This window comes from Zalophus californianus, chromosome 9 (assembly GCF_009762305.2).
Source record: "Zalophus californianus isolate mZalCal1 chromosome 9, mZalCal1.pri.v2, whole genome shotgun sequence".
Classification (NCBI taxonomy): Eukaryota; Metazoa; Chordata; class Mammalia; order Carnivora; family Otariidae; genus Zalophus; species Zalophus californianus.
The window spans coordinates 128,501,255-128,523,038 of NC_045603.1; the positions used below are offsets into that span (position 1 = coordinate 128,501,255).

Genomic DNA, 21,784 nt, shown 5'->3' on the forward strand with positions numbered 1-21,784 from the left:
CTAGGGAGTTTCTAAGCGCAAGGTGGCTTGATGACTAGGCTGCCCTGGTTCTGCCCTTGCGAATCACCAAGGCCACCTTTCCCCCCAGAGATCCTGGTTCAGTCGGCCTGGGCATTATTAGTATTTTCAGAATGTCCCCAAGATGATCCAAACACGCAGGCAGGCATGAGAACCAGAGGGAGAGGTTCCTTCGGGTCTCAAATTGGGGTCCAGCGTTGGGGCAGTGGCAGCACCTGAGAGCTTGTGAGGAAGGCAGAAGCCCGGGCCCCAGCCTAGACCTGCTGAATCAGAGTCTGAGTCTTAGCACAATTCCTCAGGAGAATGCGCGAGATGCACTGGGAGGCAGCTTTCTGAGCAGTGGCCGGGAGGGGCGAGGGGGCTGCTGTAGCCGGGAGCATAGCCAGGGAGGCTGGGCTCTCCTCTAGGGCAGACCCATTTACCTGAGCCGGAAGTGATGCCCAGTGTTCCCCACCTGCCGTGCCCTCGAGACATTCCTTCGTGGTGGGGATTCCTGTCCAGATACAAGACCATTACTTGTAAAGACTTACTCCCTGAGTAAGCTTTCTTTTCTCCCTCAGGGGTGCCATGTGACAAGCACCTCGGGCTAGGTGAGTACAGAAGTCAGCTGTTTGCCAGCTCCCTACTGGGGAACAGCTGGTCCTCACTGGGGTGGGGGTGGGGGCGATGTGCTCATCTGCGCATTCATAGCCAGGTTGGGCTGGCGGCTCAGCATCCCGAGTGAATTTCTCCATGAGCTGACATAAACAGCAAGGCCCACATGAACAGATCTTGGTGCACTTGAGAAAGAAAACATAGTGTTGAAGCTAAGGGAATGTTATTGGGAGGGGAGGAGGGGGTGAAGAGGTAGGCAAGAGGAAAAGGGTTAATAAATTGGCCACGAGCTGCATTTTCCTGGCCCACTGTCTTTCTGGAAAGAGTCCCCTTGCTGATGGAAACATACTAGGTGGATGAGCTCATGCTAAATACAGTTCCTCTCAAGGGAGGCTGGAAGAAAACAAGAGATCTGAGCCATTTTCTTGAAAATAAATCAGCAGCTTTGAAGGTGATCTGCAGGAGAATAGCAGATGACAGGGAGGTCTGCATGTCAGGAATAAAACTTCGTATGAACAGAACTTATCCTGAGATATGAATCCGAGCAAGAGAACAGACTAATTTTAAAAAATCCAGCAGTATTAACTGCATCTCTGATTCTAGATCAAGTTCACAGCTTCTGTGACATTCATCCTTGAGAAATGGAACAACAGAACAGCAGAAAACACGTGGGCTGTTGGCATAGCGATGCCTATGCCTTCCCTGTGGGTCCTCATCGCTGGGTGACATGTAAGGCCAGGCTGGGCTACCAAACAAGATAAATGTCTCTTGGAGATGTGGACTGGACCCTAGGAACAGTGCGGTTCTGAAAAGTTAACTGATTTGATTGTGTCAATCCTCAACTCCGTAATCATCATCGGTCCCCACTTACCTACTAAATAGAGTCCAGATTTCATGCTTTCAAATTCAGTGACCTGGACAAAATCATGAGAGGCAACTGGGCAGAACGGCCTTTGGTGTCAGTCCCAGCTGAGTCAAACTGGCTGACCTCCGGTCAATCGCCAAAACTTTCTGAACCCAGCTGTGCACTGAAGGCACCTTCCTTATCAGGCTGATGGGCAAATGAGATGTGGAATGGGGTGCACTTAGCACAGTATCTAGAACTCAGTACATGATCCGTACATGACATCATCATTACTATGAGTTCTCGTTGGCACTACTAACAACAAGACTCCTCCCAGCCTACCTTCTCTCCCCGTGGTTTGCCCACACCCTTGGCTCATGCCTATGGAGATACGTACTATTCCGTCTGCGTCCATGCTCTTGCTCACACTTTTCCTACTCACTTCCTGGATGGCACCTTCGTGGATAAACAAGCCCCCTTTCCCCTGAGCCAGGGTGCAGGGCCTGGCGTGGAAGGTGTGGATTGGCCATCGGTCCCCACTACTTACTCCCTCAGCTGGAAGCCCCTCTGTACGGAGGGTCCAAGAGTACATGTGCGTGCACACACAAGACACCCTCTCTTTTTTGTTATGATGAGCTAATGTAACAGGAGTGCTTTTTGGAAATTACATATTCTGGGGGCTCCACACAGGTTTTGCAACCAAATATGTAAAAAAAAGGAGTTCATTACAGCTTCTCTTCCTTGGTCTTTCTCCGCTAGAGTGTACTGGCACAGCCAAGCCCATACACACCCCCGAGACCACCACTAGCCCAGCCAAATGGCTCGGCGTGAGTGTGACCTGAAGACGTTCTGTTTTCCGACCCTTTCTCTATGAGATAGTTTTGCTGTAGTCGTCCTCCTTGGGGGCGCGGAGGGCCAGGAGGGTGTGGGTGGACAAGATTCATACCCCCTTTTGCCGTTAAGCTTTGTGCTTGCTGTGATCAGGCACGGCCCTTGTCTGGATGGACAATCCTGTAACCATGTGAGAAGTCTTTTCTTCTTGTACTGTTGGCCCCTAAGTGCATTATGATCAATGATAGATATTCACAAGAGAATGTGTAAGACCAAGTGTTATCTGGAAAATACAGGAAATTTGAGGTGAATTTCAGTGTCCCCAGAGAGGCTTGAGCCCCAGGGAGGCTGGGTAAATCTAGGAAGGACAGAGGGGCTGACCTGCTCAATGTGTCTGGAGCCAAGCACAAAAAAAGTTTGACCTTAAACATTTCGACTTGAGGGCACTAATAAATACCAGCTTTCTATCAGGGTATGTTTTATACTTTAGTGTGTTCGCTTTCGCTAAATTTTCAGTCACACTTGGTGAGTCCTATCTTTAATAAATCCTTACACAGTTTTCAAAAGTGGTTAGGTTACCAAAGTTCTTTGGTTCTTTAAAATCTGCATCAACACTGTCACCTATGAACCCACCAAATGATCCATTTGCTTTGATATACTTCATAATTAGGGTCTGCACTAAGAGAAGCCATACTGAATCAGAAAAGACTACATGTCAGATGGTGTGTGCCATATTTCTTCGGGGCTCCCTTATTTCCACAAAGGCCGTTTTCATCGATCCTCACTGCACGGGAAAGCGTTAATTCTGTTTCTCTAACACACGTCCAGTTCATTTCCCTCCGCAAATAGTCACTTACCATTTGGATTGGAGGTATCGTCTGGTCATCAGAGCTACTTCCCACAATATATTTGATGACCTATGAAATGCTGGTCCCCCCACCCAAGAGAAAGAAAGATAGCAGGCAGCCTTCTGCTCAGAATGAATCTTCCTTTAGGCATGGAGAGCTCCAAAGTTGTGCAGAGCAAACAGGTGGGTGTGGGGGTGAGCCTGCTGACTCCCTACTCAGACAAGGGTTCCTCAAAATCGGCTTTTCCTCTAAGTAACTCATGAATATCTAGTTAGTGCAATTTGAGTTAAGGGGCCCACCTCCAGCCTCTTTCTGCAGCAGCAATGAAAAAGGGGAGCTTTCCCGTCCAGCAGGGTGGTAAAGTGGGGCACCCTCCACAGACCTCAAAGCCAAGATGTGCCCACCTCTTCCTCTCTTGGCACTTCCGGCTCATTGGGCAGGTGACGTGAAATGTTTAGGGAACCTCATGAGTTTCCAGGGGCTCAAACTCCCTGACTTCAAATCCAAACTTCGGAAAGGGGAGGAAAGAGAGAGCTCTTGGAACACCCCCCTCTCCCGCTTTATGGAGGAAACAAGCCGCATACATCTGACGGTGGTTAATTGTCTTTATTGGAGGAAAACAAGAAGTCATCAATCTCGTTATCATTATGATAGAAATCTTGGTATGTGTACATGATTGTCAAGGCAGAGAATCATTTGCTACATAGGCCCATGAACAATTTTGCAGTGCCGCAAACCTATGTGGGTTAAACTTCTTGCAGTTTGTTACATGCATGGAATAAATGCACAGTTTCCCTTCTTTGGGACAAACGTGTTTTTTATGGGAAAATTAAACCAATCACAAGCCTCATAATAATAGACGCGGGGACATTCCTGGATTCGCCAGTTGTAAGCTTTTGGAAAACATGCTCGCTCGCTGGTGGGAGGGCTCAGAGAAATGACGAAGGCCAATTAAGAAATTGTTCCCAATTTTATTCTGGACAGAATGTGCCTTTTATGTCGTCCAACCTGAAAGTGGCACTAAGCTAAATGTTCTCTGAAACGTGCAGCCAGTCTTTGGAAACAAAATGCTCTGCAGCCTTTCTCTTGTCATCGGATGGCTTGTCATACACTCCAACGCTGGGGCCCCGGAGGGAGGGCGGCAGGCTTCTGTGTGTACGACCGATGTCCAAACGAGTGACGTTCTTGTTCCTCTTTTCTCCTTCTGGAGAGCCCGGCTGCCAGCCCTGCCCCAGGCCCTGCAGGGCTGACATGAGGGCCTGGCCATCTCCGTCTGCCCAGATTAAGGTTTGCCTTTGAGGACTAATTTATTTTGTGTTTGGGCATTGGAGTCCCTGGTGATGACTTGTCTCTAAGACCGAAGCCTCAAACACTCCTCTCATTTTCTTTCTTTTTTTCCTGTCCATAAGAAAATAAAATCACCTCTAAGTAAAATAATTCCGTAAATAATCAGAAGAAATAATCACCGTATGAGAAGTTCCCTGGGGACCAAAAGGTTAAAAATAGATACGGCAAATGCAGAAGCAGCGTTGGTACAAAGGGTGAATGCAACAGTTTGTCCCTTTGGTGGAGACACAGAGAGAGAGGCAGACACCGAGAAGCCATTCCACCCTTGCTTTTGTTCACAAAACCAGACCTGGCAGCCACATGCTGCGGGGTTGGCGGCCAAATGCACAGCCTTTGGGTTCGAAGAAGCGGAGCCCCAACGCCGAGGCGCTCCAGTCGCAGGCGGCAGGGAAGGCCGGGAAGGGCTGCTGTGCCTTCCAGTGATGGTCTGAGTCCGCGTGCGGCAGGGGACAGGCCGGGCCCTGACCAGCGTGCGGGGCCGGCTTCACAGTGCGGCTGGGCCGGGCCCTCGGCCAGGCTGCGACCGTGATGCGCTGGGACCTCAGGTAGGGTACGGGCGCAAGGGGGCGCGCGCTTCTGTCTTCCTTTCCCCGCTCTGTCCGCTGTCTGCGGTGGACCCTTTGACCAGCTCCCCGGCAGACGGGGGTTTCCTGGTGTCTTCGGGAAAGAAGCCCCCCTCGGAGGACTCTGTCCAGTTCACCTTTTCTAGCTCAACACTTTAAACTCTGAGAACCAAAGGCTTGAAACACTTGTTTGCAAATGTCAGGTGCACTTGCAGCCCCAACCAAGGACCAGGCGCCCCCCCCCCCCCCCGGGAAAAGAGCGGTGGGTTACATACAGGTATACACAAATTTTTTTTTTTTTGAAACAAACTGAACAGTGTTTGGTCTGGAATGTGTTTAAGGAAAAGGCAAACTCTTTTGCCGAGTGTGGGGAGACAGGACGTGGAAGTACTGTTTGAGAAGAACATGCAAAGGTTTCGTGCATTGGTTGAAACAGAGGCCCTTCATCTCTTTGGCCGGAAGTGAGTGTGTGACCTTGGGAAAGAGTACATCTTATTTCCGTTTATGAGATAGGAGGAGGAGCTGCCGTTTGCCGGCCCTGGCTTTCCCTTCGTGTATCCGAGGGAAACCTCATGAGTCACACGGGGTAGGGAGTGTTGCAGCAACCCGAGCGCCACCCCCGTCTTCAGCCCTGGAGCCATGGTTCTTGCTGGGCCACAGAGCCTTCAAATACCAAGTTCTCTTATGGTCTCTTCGGTCTAAAATTGCTCATAAAATGTCACATCCCATGGGTTAATCAGATGAAGCTGTCACTCCTCGAGAGAGAGAGAGAGGGTCAACGCCCTTTCAGGAGGAGTCCCTGGGGTTCTTGACCTTCACTCTAAAGGGGAATTCTTGTCTCCCACCTGGAACCCGTCCAGGATATGCTGGACACCAAGGCAGACAAATGAATAAGATGAGGTCAGTGCCGGGCAGGTAAACTGAGTCTGAGGGTCCTATGCCCAATCCCTGTCATCAGATGGCCCTGGCTTCCTAAGCATCAGAGCCTTGCTTGTTTAGCCAAAGCCATCTCGTGTTGCCCCACGCTGGCCTGCTGAGTTCCTTGAACATCATGCTAACCGCTGGTTAGAGAGCGGGACCCTCTCCAAGGCCACAAGCTCCCACGCAGGGAGGTGGCGCCACTCCCTGCTCTTGAGGTGGGGCTACAGAAGTGACCAGAATTGTTGCCATAGTCAAGAACACTAAGCCCTGCCTTTTTTTTTTTTTTTTTTTTGGCATGCATAGTCCTTTACAAAGGAGACACGAAGGGGGAGATTAATCTTGCTGCTCTCTTACGGGGTTGGAGGCAGTGGGAGACGGGGAGACCTGCCCCTGGCAACAGAGCTGCGGTCCATCTATCTGGGCATCTCCATTTCTCAAGGGTATTCTGTGGTCCTCTGTGCTTCCCATCGGGACTCCCTGCCCCTCTCGGCTCCAGCGGCCTTTACCCCATCCAACCCAACGCCCCAGGCCCCGGTGTGCTTGCGAGGGAGAGCCGTGAGCCGTCCGGACTCCAGGGCACCCTGGTTAAGAGCGATCAGCTGCTGGTCTTGGGGGGCCTGCTTGTGGGCGCACACTCGCTGCCTGTCTCAAACCAGTGCTAGTTTTGCCTACTGCCTCACGGAGGAGGTGAAAAGCGGGACATGAGGGAAGGACAGACGGATAGGCAGCTGAGGGAGAGACCATTCAGGGACACGATTTCAACATGTCCTATTCAAGTAGGAAAAATTATCCACTTGCTCTGAGAAGCTCAGGAGACCAACAGGGAGCTTGGGGTTGAAAGGAAGCCCCCGGTGGGACCAGTGGCCGGCCCTGAGCCTCGGCCACACACTGGCTTCCACGGGGAGTGGAAGCCTGGGGCACGTAGGAGATGCTCAGCTCCTACGGGTGGGATCTGACGTCGGCGAGGGGCCTGGGACTCAGCCGCCCCACTCGGCAGGTCTTAAAAGGCACATTCTGTGTTCTCTCGTCGTGTGATATGATAATAAAGCATAAATAATACGAAATGCGGTTGAAAGAGAACCTCTCTACTTCTGCCACAGAGGCTCTCTCAAAGAGCAGAAGTTCTTCCATATGGAATTTCTTTTTCTCCTCTTCCTGAAACAATAGGAAATGACCAAAGTCTGGTGGTGTTGAAACGGTCTTGATTTGCCTGATGTCGAGTTCAACAGAGTTTACCTTTTGGGCTGAAAGCAGTCACCGTCTCCTCGCACAATGTTTTGGAGACCTGAAGCGTTATGGGCCAAGCATGGCCAGGGGCTGGCCCAAACCACAGAAGGGACGCTTGCGACAGGCCTCAACTTTCACCTCCTCTGCACATGTCAGGTAAGACATACCTTCAAACTAATAGAATAGAACATGCGTCCCGTATATCAGCTCTAGGAAATAATTTAATCACCCATCAGTGAATGTGGCTTCAAAAGTTGCTCTCCCAATGCAACTGACTGCATCGAGCCCACAGGCCAAAGGACCGATCACTACTCCGTCACCCGTTACAGGGACCCCATCCGGGCAAATGATCACCCCCTGCAACATCTAATTACATGTTTTCTGATACTATGGAATGCTCCATTACGCCTGTTAGTAAGCAACACCCTAATAAAGCTCCTGGAGAGAGACCTCAGTTTTCTCAGATACTCTTTCTAATCTTCATGCCATTTTTTTCTACCAGTAAGGCAGACCTACAGATCTACAGGGACACGCGGCGGACTTGAGGCTCATGGTGCAAAATGCAGACTCATGGTCTTGCATGGGCAGGAGGGCCAAGGGATGCATGCCTCTGCAAGAGAGCGTCCTGGAAGCCCCCTTGAGAAGGGTTTGCCCCCAGGTTCATGCCGTGCTCTATCCTGCACACCTATGCACCACATGGACCGACAACACGGCCAGTTTGCCTGGGACATGGCCAGATTTACCATGAAAGTCCTCCAACCCAAGAAATTCTTCACTCCCAGGCAACCTGGGCCTTTTGGTGACTCCACCATCACAGGTCTTTGGTTTTTCAGATTGCCCTGGTCAGAGGGAGGCCTTCCAGCCCCGGCCGGGCCTGGCGGAAGCCGTCTCTGGCCATCCCTGTGGTGGTCAGTGTCCTGCTTGCTCGGCAGGCCACCTCTCCTTACCACCCCCAAGATAAATGGACTCTTTTCCAAGGCCACTTCCCTCTCCTTGCCTGGATAACATTCAGAGAAGGACTGGATAAAAATCTGCAGAAACGACTTATGTGAGTCAGAGGCCATTTTAAGTGTAAGATTAGAAATGCATTTTTTTAAAAAACAGAGAGATTAACTTGAAAACTGCATAGCTGAGAGGGGAGCTTTCTGCGTTACCCTCGGGAGACGTGGGGGCTGGGCGGGGAGCTCCCTTTGGACAAAATGGCATCTGGTTCCTTGTGGAAGGGCGGCTCTTATGTCTTTGCTGGGCATCCCCTTTACAGCACGTGGAGCCTCTGAAGTTTAGCCTTAGTCTCAGGGAAGGAGCAGGTTTCTGTATTTCTGACCAGTGACAGAGAAGGTGCCTAGGGTCCCTGGTTGGCCAGGGGCGGGCTGGAGGGGGTGCTGGAAAAGGTTTTTTCTGTAGATTCCCTCCCAAGGTGGCCCTGGAGACAAGACAGCCCCGAGGAACTGCAGAGTCGTTTTCGTAGAGAGCTGCCCCTCCAGGGAAGGGGCAAGAAAGAGGAGGAGAGTAAAGTGCACTCTTCGCCTTGGAGACAGATGCTTGATCCTCCTATTAGAATTTTAAAAAATACCTTTACATTCCCCTTGGTGGGGAAAAAAAAAAAATCTCTTAAAGGTTAACATAAAACTCTACTACTGACAAGCAAAAGATACAGGTCATGGGATTCAGGAGTGTAGATCAGAAAGCGCATTTCGTAAAAGGTAAAAAATAAAACCCTAATGCGCAATATTTACCGGTACTTAAATAATCCAGTTGAAACCTTTTTTGTCATTAATGAAAAAAATACAACATAGACGGTTACCCATACCCAGAAGAGCGGAAATGACAGGGCTTGGGGGAGAGGACGCGGGAGGTCCATTCTGTCAGATCTTCTGCAAGATTCGTATGTACAGCACCAGATCCTATTACGTCAGCTCCCTTAAGTCAGTACAGTTTGTGAGAAATGAACGCTTCAGAATTGCAGTATAAAATATGGCCATAAAAAACTTCTGTCTTCCAGTCCTGTGCAGGAAGGTGCACCATGCAAGGTGGGATCGCTCCAGAGTGGCTGGTGGCGCTGGGGGCCCCCTTCCCCGGCCCCGCCCCTGGGCCCTGCCTCCAGAGCCAGTCACTTGCTTCCAGAGTGCACTGTGGTCACAGTGGTGGGCCTCGGTCTCCGCTCTGCCCCCACTCCAGAGACCCCCGACGAGGAAGAAACGAGACTACAGAGCGTGGAGGGTGCCCGACCTGCAGGGAGACAGTGGACACAGGAGGTCAAAGCTCCAGAAGAAAATACTCGCTCCCCTTTCCCACGGCAGGGTTTGGGGGGTGGGGAGCAAACTTTTATACACTTGATTCTAAATTTTTACCTACCTGTAGGAAAGCATTTGCAAAGGGTCCTTAAAATGCTTTCTTCTTAGGCCCAACTCTTCCCTTCCATTCTCATTATCATGATCATAAGGGCTTTGTAGTTGATGATGACAGGGTTTAGCACCCTCATAGGATGGGTGCTGCTTACTGAGTGCTTACTATGTACGAGGCTTCAGGCTAGGTGTTGAATACACACTCATTTTAAGAGCTGTTGTCACCACAGCTCCGTGAGTAGAGATTTGAAGAATAAAGAAAGAATACAATCCCCCTTCCGCCCCCTGTTTTGTGTGTGGTCTCTACTCCTGCTAAGAGGTGTCTGTGACACAGAGAGATCGCCATGAGAAATCACCTCTTTCTCCTATTCCAGCAGCCCTGGCCTAGAAAAATGCCTCATAGGCTGCACCACCATGCTCCCCAAGCCACGTGTTGGCATCAGACAACGCTGATGTGGGATGAATCCCCTGAAGCTCAGCTCCAGTAGTGCATCTGCCTGTGAACTTTGTGGGCTCCGACAGAGGGAGATCTATCATATGTGGGTCTACCACGGTGTGCGGTTGGGTCAGGGGATGCTCATGGAGATTTCTGGGGAAAATGTAAGGGCTCACCTTCCCAGATGAGATGGGAAGACTATTGAGAGGGGGAGGGAACCCTTTTCTGAGGGTAATGGGGTGAAACGTGAGGCCCAGAGCGAGACCAAATGGAAGGGCCTCATGATCAAGGAGATAACGGCCAATGGGCACCATCAAGGCAACTCCTCCGAAATGGACAGGAGCCCCTGGGATGGCCTAATATAGAATGAAGATAAGTACACCAGAGGGTGGTGGGGAATGGGAGAGAGAAATTGACGAGTGCAAGCGACCATCCACGCAAAGATGAGGGACTGTGCAATACCCTACAGCAAAGCCAATGCACGTCACATACTTCAGCTCCCAGTATCAAAAACAGATATTAAAAGCCAATGAGATCAGGCGATCATGAGTCTCTGCCATCCCTTCCTCAACCCCTAAGAATGACGCACGATGGCAAGTGAACCTCGGGGGAAGGAGACACAGATCCAAAAGTGTCTGGGCTTTTGTCTAGACAGACATGGCTGTGCGGGACTTGAGCCATGGATTTCTCATCTCAAACTGGGAATAACAATCCTCACTGTTGTGTGAATATCCGATAATGAACTGTTTAGGAAATATTCTTTCTAAATTAAATAAGGTCCCCGGGTTGTTGGGACGTTCAATGGGATGAGGTATCAAAGACCGGGTGCTCGCGGACGCCAGTCCCCTCCCCACCCCAGACGTGTCGGCAATACCGGTTGGAAAGTTCTGTCCTTGCTGCATACGCACAATCTTTTTGGCTGGCCAAGCTGAGGCCGCTGGAAACACTTGCATTTGAACTGTCCAGGCTGCTGCCAAGATGAAGCTTCCTCATATGCCTCACGACGGCCGTCGCATTGAACGCTTGCTGAAATTTAAGGAAGGGAAAAAGCGCACAAAATAGTCCGGCTCATTCAAAAAGACTCAGGCTGTGTCCGGTTGTTTCTCCTGTTACGCCGAGCATTTCGGACGTCTTAAAACATTCTCACGGTACTTTAGAAAGGAAGCTCATCTTGCCTCTTCTTCTAAAACGACACGAAATCATTGTGCCCCTACCCACCCCCGAGATGTATTTTGGAGATTTAAACAAATACTCTTCTTCTGACATAGCAAACATCTAGAATGAATGTAAACCAATTCTCTCCATAATTTTAGAGAAGTGACTTTTAGAATCAAAGGCATGTTATAATAAGACAGTATCTGAAATGATACTCTACGATGAGGTTTTAAGGTAGTTTTTATTTTCCTGTTGTTGGCGCTCGTGTCCTAACTCATAGCCTTTCCTCTGAATAAAGTAGGTCAGTGGAATTCATTTCGTTTCTGTACAGCCTCTTGGGGCAGAACAGCCAGCTCTTAATTTATGCACACTGATTAGGGCCTAGGGTTTAGGCTTTCCTAAACAGGGTTTCCCTGGGTTTCCCTTCCTGCTTTCGTATCATTTTAATGCAAGTCAACTATTCAAAGTTCCAGTAATGGAAAGGCAGACAACAGGAATTATGGTCTTAAGAAACAGCAACTGAGTGAGAACCAGCACTGTTGCTGGGGAAATATTAAATCGTGTATTTAACCCCCCGACACCATGACACCCCCTTTGCATCTTAATCCTCATCAGTTAAAATTAGCAAGATTTTTCTGGGTGAGGTTCTGGGGATTTTCATCCAACTCAGGTGATAGTAACATTTAGAAATAATAAATGCTCCGACCACAGGGCAAATTTTGTGGGATTTGTTCGATTCACCAGGAATTGAATAAAGCAAGAGACTTACTCTCCATTTGCTTTTTGCGAAGTTCTTCCGGATCTGGGCACTGACAGACTCATGAATGTTTTTGTTGAGGGCTGTGTCACCAGCGATCCTGAAACAGAGGCAATGATGCTTCTTTAAAAGACTTTCTTGGGCGGGGGGCGGGGGAGTGTGTGTGCTGTGATACTGGGTCTCACGCTGCTTTCCCAGGAAAGACTCAGTCCTGCGCCCATCCCGAGGTTCCCTGAAAGGGTTGCTCGTCGGCGCCCTTCCAGGCTGCATGGCTCTTGTCTGAATGCACACAGTCCTCCACCGCCATGCTCAAAGTCCTGTCCCCCTTCTAGACACTGCACCCTCCGGGGCATTCGTGGACCTCTCTGCCTGGTTCCCACTTCATCCCTTTTGACCGCAGTTCCTGCAACAGCAGAAGACACAAGGCAGCCTGAACCCAGTTTCCCCTCCTTCTTCCTCCGACTCCCTCTCCACCAGCTCTCTACCTATAGGAGGTCCTGATGTGTTTCCTGCCTGGTCTGACCACCAGATCCCTACCCAGGGCCATCTTCCCAGCTTCTCCCTGCCTGAGGCTCCGTCTTTGTGTCCTCTCCAGGCCCGCTGCTCCGTGGACCCGCTCACACCCTGGGCCCAGAACATCCTTCCGGCTCCATTCCAGCAGAATGAGGCTCGGCCACGTTGTCCTTGCCCACACCGGGTGCCCCCTCACCTCTGTGCTCAGTGAGAGGGCACCCAGCCTCAGCTCACCCCTGCTTGGCAAATCTTCTTCCCTTGCATTTCCTGGAAAAGTTCTCAGAATGGCCAGGACCAAATCCACTTGGCACTCGGCTGGGCATTCGTTGTTGCTGTTCTACAGCCCTCTGTTAGCAGGGAAGAAGGCAGGTCTGCTCTTCACCTCTGTCCTTAGAAACCACCTAGGAATTACGGCCTTCACCCTAGTCCTTCCTCCATCTGCTTTACCACCTCTCCTTCCCTCTAGTCCTCCTTCCCCTTCTCCCTGGTCTCCTACCTCCCCCCCATCTCGGTTCACAATCTCCAGTCTCATTGGTAACCTGGAGGTCACTCGCTTCTTCCCCCACACATCCGCATCAACCTCAGCACCGTCCCTCCACTACAACTAATCACCTGGCCTTCCCCCCAGTTTCAGAGGAAGCTGTGTTTTGCTCTCATTCTTTTCTGCGCTTAGAACCTTCCATATCTTCCTTTTCATTTAACAACTATTAAATTCTAGCTTGGTATCTGATACCTATGAAATAATATTTTTTAAAGATTTTATTTATTTATTTGACAGAGAGAGAGAGACAGCGAGAGGGAACACAAGCAGGGGGAGTGGGAGAGGGAGAAGCAGGCTTCTCGCCGAGCAGGGAGCCCGACTTGGGGCTGATCCCAGTGCTGGGTTCATGACCTGAGCCAAAGGCAGACGCTTAACAACTGAGCCACCCAGGCGCCCCCCCGCCATGAAATAAATTTTTGCATCTTGGAGGTTAAGGGGCAGATAAATGTTGGGAACATCCTTTCTGGCTGGAAGGTGACTGGTTAGTGAGGAAACCTGTCATCTCCCAGACCCACATGGCCCTGGACCCCAAAACAGCCTGGATGCCACACCATGTGATGTCCAACCATTTGAAGATAGGAAGGTAACAAGCTTCGGCCTTATTCAGACAAGAAATCATCCCCAGGTAAAAAATATGTCCCCACCCACCCCAGCCTTTCACTTGAGAATAGAAACATGGTGCAGGACTGGACCTTTAGTCTGTGCCAGGCTGGGATGCAGTTTAGAATGCACTCCGATATTCTCAGCTAAGAGCAAGCCCCGCCCCTCCCAGCACAGACTCCCAACTTTTTCCCAGCAAGGCTGGAAAGACTTAACCAAGAGGACGCTCAGAAACGGACTCAAGAGAACCAGGCTTCCATTTCCAACGACTGCCAGTTGCCCACTTTCCCCAGGAACACACCAGTGAAATAGAATATTGGGCAAATCCATGCGAAACAAGAAGAACAAGGTTAGGGGACTGCAGACATCTTTATCAAGCTTTTCCTTCCAGATAATTCATGTGAGTGTTTCCTCCTGCACCTTTTTAAAAAAATTTTTATTGTTATGTTAATCACCATACATTACATCATTAGTTTTTGATGTAGTGTTCCATGGTTCATTGTCTGTGCATAACACCCAGTGCTCCACACAGAACGTGCCCTCTTTAATACCCATCACCAGGCCAACCCATCCCCCCACCCCCCTCCCCTCTAGAAACCTGTTTGTTTTTCAGAGTCCATCGTCTCTCATGGTTCCTCTCCCCCTCCGACTTACTCCCCTTCATTCTTCCCCTCCTGCTATCTTCTTCCTCCTGCACCTTTCTTAAAAGCTACATCCTCGGGGCGCCTGGGTGGCTCAGTCGTTGGGTGTCTGCCTTTGGCTCAGGTCATGATCTTGGGGTCCTGGGATTGAGCCCCGAGGCAGGCTCCCTGCTCAATGAGGAGCCTGCTTCTCCCTCTCCCTCTGCTCCTCCCCACCCCACTGGTGCTCTCTCTCTCTCTCTCTCTCTCTCAAATAAATAAATAAAATCTTAAAAAGAAATAAAAGCTACGTCCTCAGAGAAGAAGGCCAATTCCAACTCAACGGTGGCCAGCACCTTCGTGGAAACGAGCATGCAGAAGTGGTAGGAGTACAGGGTGCCTCAGGCTGAGTACCACTGCAGGGCAGAGCCGTGCTCCAAACCAAACAGACCAGCGAGGGGGTCAGAGAGACTCCCTTCTCTGTGGGTTAGCATGGGCTGAGATGTAAGGAAAATGCAAACTTCCAATTATTTCAGGAATGTTCCGTGCTTACTTCCCCCCTCCCAGGGCGTGCTGCAGCTGAGTAAGACCCAGCAGGGCAGACGTGGCCCAGAGGCTCCCATGAGGCCCTCTCCTTGGGGAGGTTGGCCCATGACAGCACACAGTCTTCCTCCAATGGGCCCCATCACGGAAATGCCTGCTGCTGACCATGAGCCAAGGAGTTTACAGCGACAACGTACGCCACTCTCCATGCTCAGCGCTACCTGCTTCAGCATTATTCGTCAACAACACTGGAGGCGTGGAATGTTAGGATTGGAAGGGACTCTGATTGTAGCTCGATGGTCCTAGGAATTAAACAATGCCTCCGACCCAGGGGAATTTCCTTATAAATCTGTATACACAGACACATATAAAGCTATGGACACCCACATTCCATTCATGTCTCTTCTGCTTTCCAGGTTTTTAAAAATAATTTCTTTTTAAGTAATCTCTACACCCAACAAGGGGCTTGAACTCACAACCCCGAGATCAAGAGTTGCATGTTCTACAGACTGAGCCAGCCAGGAGCCCCACTTTGCTTTCCGGTTTTAACGCCCTGCTAACAACGCAGATGGCATTCACACAAATCAACCTTTGCGAGGTCTGTCTGGCTCTCCATACACAAATCATCAAACTCATCTCTCCCTGCCTTCTGGGGTTTTGTTTTGTACCTAGTCTACTCTACCTCCACAGCTCTGATTTTGCGTTTTTCTAGTTACCTGCTCAAGACAGGCTTGGTGATGCCTGTGTGTACCCCAGACAGGGGTTTCTCAGACTCCTGGGCTGCTTCCTGATCCTATAGTCAACCACAGCTTGGCAGACTGGAGCCCAGAAGAGGGGAGGGGTCTCAGTGAGCACTGAGGAGAGGGCTGTAGGTGCCACCCTGGCCTGGCCGACACACGATGTCCCCCCAGGTGGGTCCACTGTCAAGCGTTGCCTGGGGCATGGATGCCCAGAAATCATCATTTTGGTTTCTGTGTCGACATAACTAGAGACAGAGGTCCAGACAACCTGAACCAGACAAACCCCATCAAGGTGCTTCTCTGTAAGGAGGAATGGGCTCCCACCCGGCCAGCAGGCTGGTGCTTCCTTACCATGAACCACCATGAAAAGGCAAAGCCTCGGGCGCCTGGGTGGCTCAGTTGGTTAAGCGACTGCCTTAGGCTCAGGTCATGATCCTGGAGTCCTGGGATCGAGTCCCGCATCGGGCTCCCTGCTCAGCGGGGAGTCTGCTTCTCCCTCTGACCCTCTTCCCTCTCGTGCTCTCTATCTCTCATTCTCTCTCTCTCAAATAAATAAATAAAATCTTTAAAAAAAAAAAAAGAAAAGGCAAAGCCTCACGTGGGAGAGGCACAGAAACATCTAGCAAGATGGGCTGACTGCCCTTGACACGCACAGCTTTGAAAGGAGCCCTGTCCTAGCCGAAGTGCCTGTTTTGGGCCGAGGGAAGGTGTCTGTGACTGTCAGGGGCCCTCCTGGCTCCAGGGAGCCTTGATTAAGTTGGAAGAGCAAGTGCAGAATAAGAGATCATGTTCTCTGGACAGAATTGATGTGCCAAGACCACAGCTTCCAGAACAGCGGTGTGGACAGAGCTGGGCTTCCCTGGAATCATGACTCCACTTTCTGTCAGCTCTCTGTTGAATCTGTGCTGCCGGGGGAATTTTACATAAAAGAAACAAAGATATCAGAAATGCAGGCAGCGGGGGGCATTTCCCTGATATTTGAGTCAAATTGTGTTCATTTTTACCATTTCCTAATGGTTGACTTCCTGGGACTTGGGAAACGCATGTAAGAAATGATACAGCGTCCAAAGTAAAAGAGAAGCTTTGAAGTAAAGAGGCATCAATTTGCTCAGGAGCTCACATGCTACTGCATCTTGAGGAGACCCAGGCCAATGACCCTGAAGTCTCTGTCTCCAGCCCGACCTCTTTCCTGGGCTCCAGATTCAGCAAAGAACCCCCCCGCCGCCCTCCGCCCAGCTCAGCTCTGCACTTAGACGACTGGCCCCTCCCTCCTGCTCCACACACAAGCTGCTACTCCTCCCAGTGGAGGCATCTCACCGGCCCAGTCCCTTCAACTGGAACCCTGGCAATAACCTCTGGGCCCCCTGCCCCGAGCGCCGAGCGCCGCGGCTCCCCGCCTCTGGCGGGTCCCTCGTGCTCTCTGTCTGCTCCATCCCTGTGGCTCCGGACAGGCCCCCTCCCCTCTTCTCTGGGCCAGCCTCCACTCCACCTCCAGCCAGCACCTCCCTGCTGCCTCCCTTGGCTCAGCACCAGGGATTCATCCCTATCCTGCAGCTTGTTGAGCTTTCTGAGATGGAAATCTGATCACCTGCTTAAAACCTGTCAGGGCCCCCACCGCCCAAAGGGAAAAGTACAAATTGCTTTGTGTGATGATAAATTAATGGCAACTCATACAGATGGGAGATGTATTAGGTACCAGGTCCTCTTCTTCTTATTTGTATGTCATGTCTCGTTCAATCCCTGGAAAAGCCCTAGAGGATAAGTACTGCCGTTATTCATGATCTCACTTCGACATGGGGGGGGCGGTGGCGGGGGGGCCAGGGCTGTACAGCCCATGCTGTAACAGAGGGTGAAGTGGGGACCGGGACTCAGAGTTTGCACTACCCTGGTGGGGACCCTGGAGCTCGCACCAGAACCCCGATGGCCATGCCTTCTTTTCTGGTTCCCTCCTGCCTTGCTCCTTTGTCCATTGCCCCTCCAGCAATATGGAGTATGTGGTTCCAGGACAGAGATGCGGTTAGGCCCTAATGATGGGCCAGGCCGCTCACCCCACCTGCAACTCCTGTCCTCCCTCAACAGCCTGGTGAAGGCCTCATGGCATGAGGCTCGGCCCCTCTGGGAAGTCCTCTGCCAGGCCCCTCAGTGAAATGACCTCCCCCTTCTTTGGTTTTTCAAAAAACTGTCTGGTGAAGCAGGGACTAGGTTTCAGCTGGCCTCCTTCCTGTCTTCCACAGAGCGAGGCTGGATGAGTGAACATGTCGGAGGAAAACTGCTTCCCTTCTTTAGACATCACTTTCCTCCTCCATCAGATCATCCCCAAAGTCTCATACTTTTAGTCCTCATACGAGATAAATACGTGCTGCGATGTAACAGCATGGCTATGGTCAACCCTGCTCTCGCATATATTTCAAAGTTGCTGAAGAGTAAATCCTAAAAGGTCTCATCCCAAGGAAACAATTGTTTCTGGTACCTACATAACGGGGTGGATGTTAATTACACTTCCTGCGGGAATCATTTTGCAATATATGCAGATTTTTTTGCATATTTTTGCAAAATATGAAGTCATGATGCTCTACACCATGTATTTATAGACAGTGTACGTCAACCACACCTCAACAAAACTGGAAGAAGACAAAGTCTCCTACAGCTTTGAAGGCCATTGTTGGTATTGTTGGTGAAGTAAGAAAAGCTTTACTAACTTTGTCACACACTTTGACCTATTGTCCAATGTAACTTGTTACAAAATAAAATATCATTTATTTTAAACTTCTTAAAAATAGATACGACCAAATCTGCCTCCTTATTCAGAAGCACCTTTCCCTCCCCTTCTGCCATTCCTATCTTCCTTTTACTTCTCCTGACAGGGTGGTGTTGAAGAGCACTTATTTTGGAATCAGTTCTGACCAGAAACAAGGGTGGCTTCACCATCAGGTAGTGGTCCCGCAGTCTTGGCTCAGGCTAAGTTACTTTATCTTTCTACATCGATTTTCTTATTTCTGACATGGAGACAAAACCTACCTTACAGGGTTATTATAAAGAAAAACATGAGATGATATTTTAACGCAATTAGAACAGTACCTGAAATAATTGATGCTCAATGAGTGACAACTGTGGTCATAGATTAAAATATAGAGCTTCCTTGACTCACGATGGAGTTACATCCCAATAAACCCACTGTAAGTGGAAACTATCATATGTTGAAAATGCATTTAATATACCAAACCTGCAAAACATAGCTTAGCCTCATCTACCCTAATCATGCTCAGAACACTCACGGTAGCCTACAGTTGGGCAAAATCATCTAACACAAGGCTCCTTGTATGATCAAGTGTTGAGTAGCTCATGGAATTTCCTGAATACTGCACTGAAGGTGAAGAACAGAACGGCTGTATGGGGACAGAATGGGTGTCAGCGTATCGGCTGGAGACCATCGGGATCGTGTGGCTGACGGGAACCATGGCTGCCAGCGCCCGGCATCACGAGAGAAGATTGTCCCTGATGCAGCTAGCCCAAGAAAAGATCGCAATTCAAAACTGGAAGTACAGTTGCCACTGAATGGGTACCATTTTGGCACCATCGTAAAGTCAAAAAAATCATGAAGTTGGGGACTGTCTGTCCGATGAAACCAGCTCACGACGCTCCTCTGAGCAGGTGCCCTTTGGAGGACTAACCAGCATGTGATGCTCGGGAGGAAATGCTACAGACAGTGGTGAAACAAGCAAGGGGTAGTGTCCTAGAGCGCTTTTTAGGGGAATTTCTCCTGAAGCCAAAGGCTGTTTGTTGCCATCATACTGCATATTCTACCATTCCTGCTCTTTGTTTCCAAATGGATGCTCCTGGTGGTTTAATGAGAACAGTCTAATGAAGAATTTACTATGTCCCAGACATTGAGCTAAGCCCTTTGCAGGCATGATCTCAATGATTTCTTACATCAACTCTGTAAACAAGATATCCTTGTTCTCATTTTAAAGATAAGAAAATTGGGGGCGCCTGGGTGGCTCAGTCGGTTAAGCGTCTGACTCTTGGTTTCAGCTCAGGTTATGATCTCAGGGTCGTGAGATGGAGCCCCACATCGGGCACCGTGCTGCTCAGTGTGGAGTCTGCTAAAGACTCTTTCTCTGCCCCTCCCGTCCACACTCTCTCTCTCTCTAAAATAAATAAATAAATCTTTTAAAGAAATTAAAAAAAAATAAAGATAAGAAAATTGAGGCTCAGAGAAGTTAAGTACAAGCCCAGAGTAATAGCTAATTGATAGTGAAGCTGGGTTCAAACCTAGTAAGTGGCGCAAAAACAAGATGGCATCATGGGCACTGCTGAAAGCCTAGTATAGAATATCACAAGCCATCGATGAATGCCTCTGGGGTTGAAGACACATTAACTTGAAAGGCATTTCCTTTTTCTTTTTTTTTTTTTTTAAAGTAGGCTCCACACCCACCTAGAACCCAACACAGGGCTTGAACTCACGACCCTGAGATCAAGACCTGAGCCAAGATTAAGAGTCAGCTGCCTAACTGCCTGAGCCCCCCAGGTGCCCCAAAAAGCATTTTAAAAGCAAAAGAATATATAACATCAATTCACTTACTTATTGAATGGCAAGCTCAAGGAATAAAACTCCAGTCTTAATGCCTCCCTGGAGAACTACCTTCAATAAAAATGATCCTAAAATACTTCCTGTAGAATGAAAAGCCTACAGCTATCTTTTGCACAGTGTACTTGTCATCCGTGCATTCAGGAGGCTGTGTCCCGAGGGAGCGGAAGAGCTCAAGTGTTGCCCTGAGGACAGGATGAAAGCCAGTGGTCGGAATGAGATGCAGTCACTCCAGTTAGGAACGGCTGAGAAGGGGTTTAGCCTGGAAAGGCATCAGCGCGTCCTTCCTCGTGGGTGACTTTTCTTACCATGGGTGCCGAGCTGCTTGCTCACAAGTGTATCTTTTATTTGGATCTTTCTCCATCAGATTCCGGATGAAGTCTTTTGCTGTTCAGAAAGAAAGCACAAGGGGCAGAATCAGGGTGCAGCTGGAGATGTAACAACTTGCTGCCGCAGGGTCTTTGGGAATATGGCGTGAAGCATGAAAAACAGCCCAGCCCCGCCCCTGACCCTATGGTACGTTGAACACAAAAGGCAGGCGGGAGCCGGCATTCGGGAGAAAGGGAAGCCAAGACTTGGCACTGTGAGAGGGGACAGTGAAGGAGGAGGCAGTCACGCCAGGCCTGGGACCCTGCCTGCCCAACTCACAGCCCTTCCCTGGTGCAGCTAGTGATATCTTTGGTTCAGAGATCAAACACCTTTGTCATCATGTGCCTCTCGCTGGGCTCACTGCTGACTGAGGATGCTGCTTTGTTGATGTCCTCTCTGTGATTTAGACATCAGTGATTCAACAAAATCCCCTCAGCCTCTGCTAAGGCCACCAGGACCTGAGGCTCTGTGGAGACAAAGCCCTCGGGAAGCCCCCCACAGCCCACTCAGCTGCCTGCAATGAGCAGGACATCGAGATGCAATAAGATATGCCCCGGTGGGGAAGTGCGAAGCGCTAGGAGGCCCAGTCGGGGTAGAACCCGGAAGTGGGACCCTGAGAACACGAGGCACTGGGTTACAGAACCAGAGGATGACACCTGTATGCCAGGCCAGAGACCCGTGGCATGTCAGGGCCTGGCAGCTCTCTGCCCACAAGACTGGGTTTCTGGGGGCAAGGCTGTGCCCTCCTGAGCTCAGAAATAAAATATTCCCCATGCGGCTTTTCCCTGCAAGCCTTGGAGAACTGCATTCAGGTCCCAGGTTCTGGAAGGCTGAGGAACAAAGCAGGTGCCTCCAGTGAGGAGGAAGTAACACATATTAAAAGGCAATATTTGAACAGCTCACCAGGACGAGCAGGGCTCTGCCCCATTTATTATTTTATTTGATCCTTGTACCACCCTCTGTGGTAGGGAGGACTATTGTTACCATACTGACCTTGAGGCTCAAGAGACTTGTCAGTCTACCTAAGCCTTGGTTTTGATCTTTATCCCTGAGGAGGAAACAGTAAATGTCTCTGGGACAGTGTGGCACAGTAGCTGAGATGTGGGCTCTGGAGTGAGGGTCTGGGTTGAAATCCCAGCTTGGCCACTTACTAGCTGTGTGGCTTCCATCAAGGCATATCACCTTCTGGGGCCTCAGTTTGCTTACCTGTCAAGTGGGGATACTAGTAACACCCATCTGATAGGTTGTCCTGAGGACTGAGTGAGTTAGCATGTGTGCAGACCTTATGGTGCTCGGCACACAGTAAGCACTCAATAAATGTTAGCTAATATTGTTTCAGTCCTGGAGTGCTCAGATCAGGGCATGGCTTAGAATGATGGAGGAG

General features: G+C 50.0%; 1 protein-coding gene across 4 annotated transcripts in view; it reads right to left on the reverse strand.

Annotated features, from left to right (window-relative positions):
- Positions 1-3,726: 3,726 nt before the first annotated feature.
- Positions 3,727-21,784, reverse strand: part of CAMK1D (calcium/calmodulin dependent protein kinase ID) — a 428,325-nt gene continuing 410,267 nt past the window's right edge. For all 4 annotated transcript variants that reach the window (XM_027592067.2, XM_027592070.2, XM_027592068.2 and 1 more), the window contains 4 exons: positions 20,340-20,418; positions 11,899-11,986; positions 10,883-11,000; positions 3,727-9,422 (listed from right to left, as the gene is read on the reverse strand). In XM_027592067.2, coding sequence (XP_027447868.1) covers positions 9,304-9,422; positions 10,883-11,000; positions 11,899-11,986; positions 20,340-20,418 — 404 coding nt within the window. In that variant the 3' untranslated portion in view covers positions 3,727-9,303. The remainder of the gene's footprint in view (positions 9,423-10,882; positions 11,001-11,898; positions 11,987-20,339; positions 20,419-21,784) is intronic.